Source organism: Corvus brachyrhynchos, unplaced genomic scaffold (genome assembly GCF_000691975.1).
Source record: "Corvus brachyrhynchos isolate BGI_N302 unplaced genomic scaffold, ASM69197v1 scaffold175, whole genome shotgun sequence".
Lineage (NCBI taxonomy): Eukaryota > Metazoa > Chordata > Aves > Passeriformes > Corvidae > Corvus > Corvus brachyrhynchos.
Window position 1 is genome coordinate 2430944 of NW_008238448.1, and position 7514 is coordinate 2438457.

The 7514-nt window shown below is 41.9% G+C and overlaps 1 protein-coding gene across 1 annotated transcript in view; it reads right to left on the reverse strand.

Annotated features, from left to right (window-relative positions):
- Positions 1–7508, reverse strand: part of PAPSS1 (3'-phosphoadenosine 5'-phosphosulfate synthase 1) — a 39873-nt gene extending 32365 nt beyond the window's left edge. Inside the window, 3 exon segments of the mRNA XM_008635608.1 lie at position 1; positions 3–52; positions 7352–7508. The exon segment at position 1 is cut by the window's left edge and continues 55 nt beyond it. Coding sequence (XP_008633830.1) covers position 1; positions 3–52; positions 7352–7411 — 111 coding nt within the window. The 5' untranslated portion in view covers positions 7412–7508.
- Positions 7509–7514: the final 6 nt, after the last annotated feature.

Consider the following 7514-nt stretch of genomic DNA (forward strand, 5'->3'; position numbering starts at 1 on the left):
TCCTGCTGACATGATGAGCTTGGTAGGTAACATTGGTTGCCCTTTGCATTCCCTGTAAAAGAAGTCATTGATAAGTCTTTGATTGATACACTGTGAGTTGGCAAAGCAAACAAGTTCATTCACAGAGAAAGACTTGGAGACAGAAAAATGGAAGTAAAACCAATACCCATTCCATCAGCTCCAGCATGGACCAAAGGAGACACAGGAAATTAGAACAGTCACCCATAGCCTACCACATCCCTCGTGCTACTTCAAGCTTGGGACTGACAGGTTAATCAACTACTACTTTCAAATAAAACTTGTTTAAGAAAAATCAACTACAAAATAGACAGATGAACTGCTAGACCTTGACTTCTATCCAAGTAATTTTGGGGATCTGCTTAGTAGAGTACCATGGGATAAAGCCCTGAATGGAAACCCAAGAAAATGGGTTGATATTCAAGGATCACCTCCTCCAAGCTCAAGAGTGATGCATCCCAACAAAGAGGAGGTCAGGCAAAAAAGCCAGGAAACCTGCATAGATGAACAAGAAACTCCTGGACACAAACACAGAAAGGAATTCTACAGAGGGTGGAAGACTAGGGAAAAGGTGGGCCCTCTCTGAAAGGAAAAGGGACACATGGTTACCAGAGACATAGGGAAGGCTGAGACAGTCAATGACTTTTCTTGCCTCAGTCTTCACTGACAAGTGCTCCAGTCACACCACCCAAGTCGTGAAAGGCAAATGCAGGGACTGGGAGAATGAACAACCACTGCCCACAGTAGGAGAAGACCAGGTTCAAGGCCATCTAAGGAGCCTGAAAGTGCACAGGTCCATGGGACCGGATGAGATGCATCTGTAGCTCCTTAGTGAACTGGTGGAGGATGTGGCTAAGCCACGATCCATCATATTTGAGGAGTCACAGCAGTCAGGTGATGTTGGAAAAAGAGGAACATAAGCCCATTTTTAAAAAGCAAAATAAGGAAGACCTGAGCAACTACAAACCCACCAGTCTCACTTCTCTGCCCACCAAGATCACGGAGCAGAAGTTCATAGAAACTAAGCCAAGACACACAGAAAGTAAGGAAGTGATTTGTGACATCCAACCTGGCTTCACTAAGGGCAAATCATGCCTGACAAATTTGGTGGCACTGGCTCTTTGGCTCATTTTTAACTCCTAAGAGGCCTTTTCATTGCAAACTACACACATCTCTCCCAATTTTCAGTTAAACAAGTGCCTTTATGTATGGCATCATCTGTCTCCAGACAAGACACAGTTATCATAGAGTCTAAATGTTTAAAGGAAGTACTATTTCAAGGAACTTTTTAAAGAATTTATTCTAAAATATGGGGTATTTTTCCTATACTTTTAATTTAAACAAAGCTGGTTACAGAGTTTCTTAAAACTGCTCATCCTAATAACCTGCTCTACAAATATCTCCAGTAAGATGACAGTGTTGTCAAACACATTTCACAATCTAAAGTCAGAGAGCCCACAGGAAGATCAGCCTTGGCTGATCTTCGACTTTAATGGTATCTGGCTATATTAATTTTGTTTGTGAAAGATCAAGACCTTAGATTGCCAGACCACGGATGAGCAAACAAAAGAGAAGACTTTAAAAAAAGAGCAGGGGGCTGGGGGGTGAGGGATGAGAGGGATTAGTGGTATCTGTAATGCTGCTTTGGCTTCCCTTGCTTGCAAACATCTTGCACTATCTTCTCTTTCATCATTGTATCAGCGCCAGTTGAAAAAGAAAACATCCAGTATATTTAATATAAAAGAAAGTAGGGACTATATTCCTCTATGGAGTACTAGCAGAGAGCTGTTCATAGTTTCACAGAGAAACATCAAAAAGTAGAATTAACAAAAACATGGTATCTACTTGTGGATTCAAGGACTGCTGCTACATCTATTCAAAGGTTTATCTATAACTTAATTGGAAATAATGAATTTGTGCGATTGTATGTCCCCACTTCTATACATGACTAGGCTCATAGTTAATACAAACAGAAACTCAAGGTAAGAATCTATGTTCAGGTTTTAAATACAATACCTCTGTAATTCGGTGGTGATAGTTCAGCAACTAAAATTAGATGAACACTGAATACCAACCCAGAAGAAACCACCACCTGCAAACAGGTTATAACCATACAAAATGAAGTTAACCTAGCTGATCATGTTATCTTCAAATAATTTATCTCCTAAAACAAAGCTGTTTTGGGCACAAAGTCATTGCAATACAGCTGACTAAAACCAGAAGTCAAAAAGTCAGTCTTTCTTTTTACAGCAGGAACAATTATGCACTACATAAAATTGGAGATCTCAGTGAGCAAATGCACAAATTGTGAAGTTAAAACCAACAAAAATAATTGAAGTGCTTCAATTAAAAGATATATAGTGCATAATGAATGTACACAGCCATTCAAACTAATACAGTAATAGCTACATTCTCTCCCATTAATTCCAGTTGTACTGTATTGTACCAGGCACTGGATAAACAGCAGTCTCAAAGCACAAATCCCATGCCACTGTCTCAGTAAGCTCTCTTACATTAAGACATAAACCCACACATGCTTTGCTTTTGATGCCTGGCAACAAGACTATTATCAGACTCGAACATTGGAGGTCAAATGTCTCATCCAAGGAGACGTCTTCCAGTCCATATTCCATAAATTAGATCAGTTTTCTCTCTTTTCCAGAACTAGGAAAGCAGAAATGAAACTACTCAGGCTATTACACTAGGTTTACAGAACACATCAAACCCCGAGGAAGCAGGCCAGAGGGATTCTTAAAATGATGAAAAAGACACAACTTTTATGAAAAAAAGTATGAATATCTACTTAGCAGAGATGAGGAATCACAGCAATGAGAAGACCAATTGACTGCTAGAGGACAAGGCACACAAGTGCAGAGGAGCAGCCAGCAAGCCGAGCAGAGGGACAATAATCCACCTGTACTTCAGAAGCAGGCATCTAAGACTAAAGGTTGAAGTGCTCAAAGAGTCTGCATGCTCTCAAAACATGCCTGCTGGTTACCAGCTGCCCCATTTTCTGTATCTGTGTGCAGGCATACAAACAAGACTGCTCAGTACTAATCCTGGCCAAATCCCCCTTATCTTCCGATAGAAAACTGCCTTTTAGAGAGGTGCTCTAAAAAGTTAATAATTTAGCAAGTCACTCCCTGCTGCTGTAAAAAAAAAAAAAAAAAAAAAAAAAAAAAAAAGTAGTTCCCTAATTATGTCCATTTCCCATCAATTAATTTGCTTCCATATGATTTGCCCACACCACCGAGCATAAAAAGCGGGACAAGCTGAACACTGGATCTTCAACAACCCGGGCTTTTAACTACTATCCCTGACATACACCCTACTACAAATATTGATGTGGCACAAAAAAATACTCACTGGCACATATTGTTTGTGCTCTTAAATTATTTAGCCAGTCTTCAAATTCTTGTACATAAAATTTGATGACTATCAACAGATGAAATTAAATGGCCACCCAAAATGATACCAGACATAAAGAACAGTCACTTCCTTTTACACTATATCAAAGCATCTCTCACCTTGGAGATCTATATTAACAATGTTAAAAGAAATGAGACACAAGAAAACATGCTATAGAAAAACTCAATGTGATGAGCAAGTATTCTTTGAAGAAGCTATTTTAAAATTCTAAGCCTAATTACATTCACTATAGTAGTCCCTGCTGAAAGGACACGTTACATTTTTGTAAAGGGGCTAATGAAAAAGAAGGCATTAAACACCAAGGTTTATCTGCTTTTTTTAAAACCATTGCATACTTCCACTCTGACATCCCCACAAAAATGTCTTCCACCCTGCAACACACTGCTTCTGCATTAAGTAGACAAACACTGCATCTTAATATTTTCTCTCCTACTTCACCACATTAAACAGAAATAGTGCTTCAGTCCACTGTGTTTCATTATAGCAGTAATATCAGCTGAGAATGCTGACATATCCTTCCTTTCTCCTCCCCCACTATGCTGGTTTGTTTCTCTCATGAAATCAAAATTGCTCTAACAGGCAAACATCTTTGTATTGAAGTAAAAAAAAAGTGGTATTAAAGAAATCCTTTCATAGATGTGCACTGGAGAGCTGCAACGATAAAGAAGGAAGGGTAACTCTGCTGTTCACTTTTTCTGGCATGAAGGTAAATTTTAGCTTTGCAGGTAGTTAACCAAGGAAATGAATGACTACAGACATCCAGGAACCACAGCAACAAAAGAAAGAAAGATGATATGGGTCAAAAGGAAATACTAACTCTGTCAACTTCTCTACATACAGACTTCCTGAGATAACCCTTTTTTTTTTTCTTATCTTTCTTGATGTTTTGCCCAGTTACGCCTACATTTTTTTATTGCCAAAGCCAAATCAGACTATCAGTGCCAAACACCTTTGATGCAAGAACACAGACAGGCATCCAGATCACGGAAAGCAAACCCAAGTTGCAATGCCAATACCAAAAGAAAGCCAAAAGAAGAGATTATTGCTTAATTGTTCTATGGTTAACAGACAGATGGCATATACAGTGGCATAAGCTGAATTTATTCTTCATTACTTTCAAGTAACAATGAAATATTGTACTTCTAAATCAATATCAAATTTTAAGTTCTCACAAAGCGACACCTCGGGGAAGGAAGTAAATCTTTCCATGGCAAGCAGACTCCCCAAGCTGCAGCACCAACTTGGGACAGCTTGAAGCTGGAAGTATCAGAAAACAACAGACATGGTTTCCATACAAACCATATATACCAAAGAAACTGCGACTAATTCCATATCCTTCTGCTCTAAGATGACAGTGTTGGTTTCCCCACGCTAAGAAGTCCCATAAGCTAGCAAAAGCAACACATGCAGCCCCCCTCTGAAGTGCAGTCTTAACTTTCAATGCCTTTCTCATTTCCCAGTCATAAGAGACGATCTTTAGGTCATTTGTTAACTTGCTCACCATGTGCCTCTTATAAACCAGGGATACCCTGATAACAACACATTTTTATGACATTTATTATTCAGCACTGATAACCAAATGAGTAGTTTTCTTTTTTTCCCTGCAAAGTGTTCTGCTCAACAACCAAACAGCAACTCAAGTGCATGGAGAACAGTGCCCATTTTTTTGACTACATACAAACACAAGCAAGGAAAACAAACATGGTTCCAACACAAAAATTCAGCTACCACAGAGGCTATAACCACATATTTATATGAGGTTTCAGGACCAAAAGATCTGTCAGGAATATCTTCCATTAGCTACTTTCTCAAATTCTGGTTTGAAAATCTGTGCTTTGATTTCGACAACTGTGCTTGGGAAAGAAGGGCAAACCCAGAAATTATATCTGAGCAATAATATCTTTTAATCTTTTAAAAACTTAACAATTCCCCCAATCCATATTCTGCCATAACCTACAGCATTACATTTTTTCCCACCTACAACAAGAATTCTTACTTGGATCCTTACAATTATTGCCCACTAGAAGGCAATTTGTCATGGTGATACCGATACAATAAGGCACTTAAACACCTCCGCACAAAGCACCACCCGACCTGCCAAATTCATGCTCTCCTGCCACTGACACAGACCAGCTCCCCTTTGCCAGGTGCTCTAAAGCTGGGACAGTTTGAAAGATCACAGCAGCAGCAATCACCCAGAATCTCCTACAGTACTGTGGATACAAGCAATTCAGTGGTAAAGATATTATTAAGAAGTGTGTCTTTGCCTGCCACCTGCTGCAGTACCAGCATGACCAAAGGCAGAGACAGCTTATTGACCAGTGCTGGAGGGGACTCACAGGCTGGCATCAGAGGGGATGGATAAAAAATGAAGTCAGAATTTACTCCACTGAATATGCTCTCAGAAACAAGAACTGGAGCAAGGTCTCATTCGGACCCACCTGCAAACTGACGCAACAGCTCAGTCATGTTAGCCAAACCACTCTAAAGAAAGTGTTCCACACATCTCCCTATCAAGCCAGTGTAATGGCAGTGTCTGTGGCTATGCTGTGCTCTGTAACTGGGGAGTTTGCTGTGCTCAGAGGCGGGCTTGGCAAGGGCACTTCCACAGACAGAGGTGTATTCTGAATAGCACTGGAAGCACAGAGAAATTCTGAAAGACAAGGCTCTGCCTACTCTCCTAGGGGCTGCCAATTCCACCAGGGTAAGTTGCTTTGACTTTGCTCTCAGCTGAACAGATGCAGAGCCAGTAGTGCCAGAACATTTGCCTGTGGAGCATGTGAATCAGTAGCATTTTTGTTCCTGGTGAAGCTTATTGGTTTATAAAGAGCATTTCAGTTGAGGTCTTCTGAAGAAAAAGGGAGAAGCGGAAGACTTCCTCTGCTTGCCACGTAGCATAGAGGGGGTTGCAAACCTCAACTGAACTCAGCAAACACTTAATGTCTGTTAAGGAATTTCCCTTGTTTGGACAAATCCATCTTGGTTTTGCTGATGACTAAGGAAATGATACAGAGTAACTTTTGCATACACTTTGTTAACCCCACACAGACATCGTCTATTCCACTAACTTCTAAACATTGGATTTTGCTTTTTCCTAGTGGAATTGAAAGAATGTAACCTACCGATTACTCTCTTACATAAACAAGTTTAAGCTTGTACACAGTGGAAGAGGCTTGGTCAGGCACAACATCTACCGAACAGTACGATACGAACTTCACTGTTTTTCAGGCAACAGCTGCTTTTATTTGGAGAGCTGTGGCCTGCACCACTCACAGCAAGACTTCAAAGACTGATATGCACTGCTACGTTCGTATCAAATGTTTTCTGGATCTTATGTCTTGCCTGTTTCAACTCAGCATTGATTGAAAGAAATCACGCTTTCATTTTTTTTCGCTTGCCTTGCATCATCAGAGGTATCAAATGTTCCCAAAGGCCTGCAATGTCTCTTCTAAATAGCTGCATTTTGGTCTCTGCTGTAAACCGATCTTCCCCCATCTTTATGAACAAGAATGAAGACTTTGGTTAGATTTTTTTAAGCCCTGTCTCGACAGTTTTCCACATAACACCCGCAACACAAAGAACCCCAGTCTTTGGCCAATCCAGGTTTATGAATGGCCACATTGTACATCACATTCTTCAGTCTTCCTTCTTCCAAAACTCTGGAAGCCGAGGGCTCACGGCGGAAGAGGCAGGGATGAAACCTCCAGACACGGGGTCCTCTCCAGAGGGGTTCCCTGCCCTTCCCCACAGGCGGCCCCGGGCGGGGAGCGCGGCACGGAGCCCCCCGTCCCGGCTCCCGCTGCCGCCCACTGCCACATCACCACGGCGCTCGGCCGCTTCTGCCTCCCTTCTCCTCTGCCCCCGCACGCCCACCTGCCCACCGGCGCACAGCCCGCCCGCTCACCCAGCTCGGCTCCCTGTTGCTCAGCTTGACTTTCTTGCACTGGCTCTCGGGCAGCTCCATGGCCGCAGGGCAGCGAGAAGAGGAGGAAGGGAAGGAGGACGCGCCTTCCCGACTGATGCTCGGTGCGGATGAAGCCGCTGCCCCCGAAGACCTGTCACGCCCG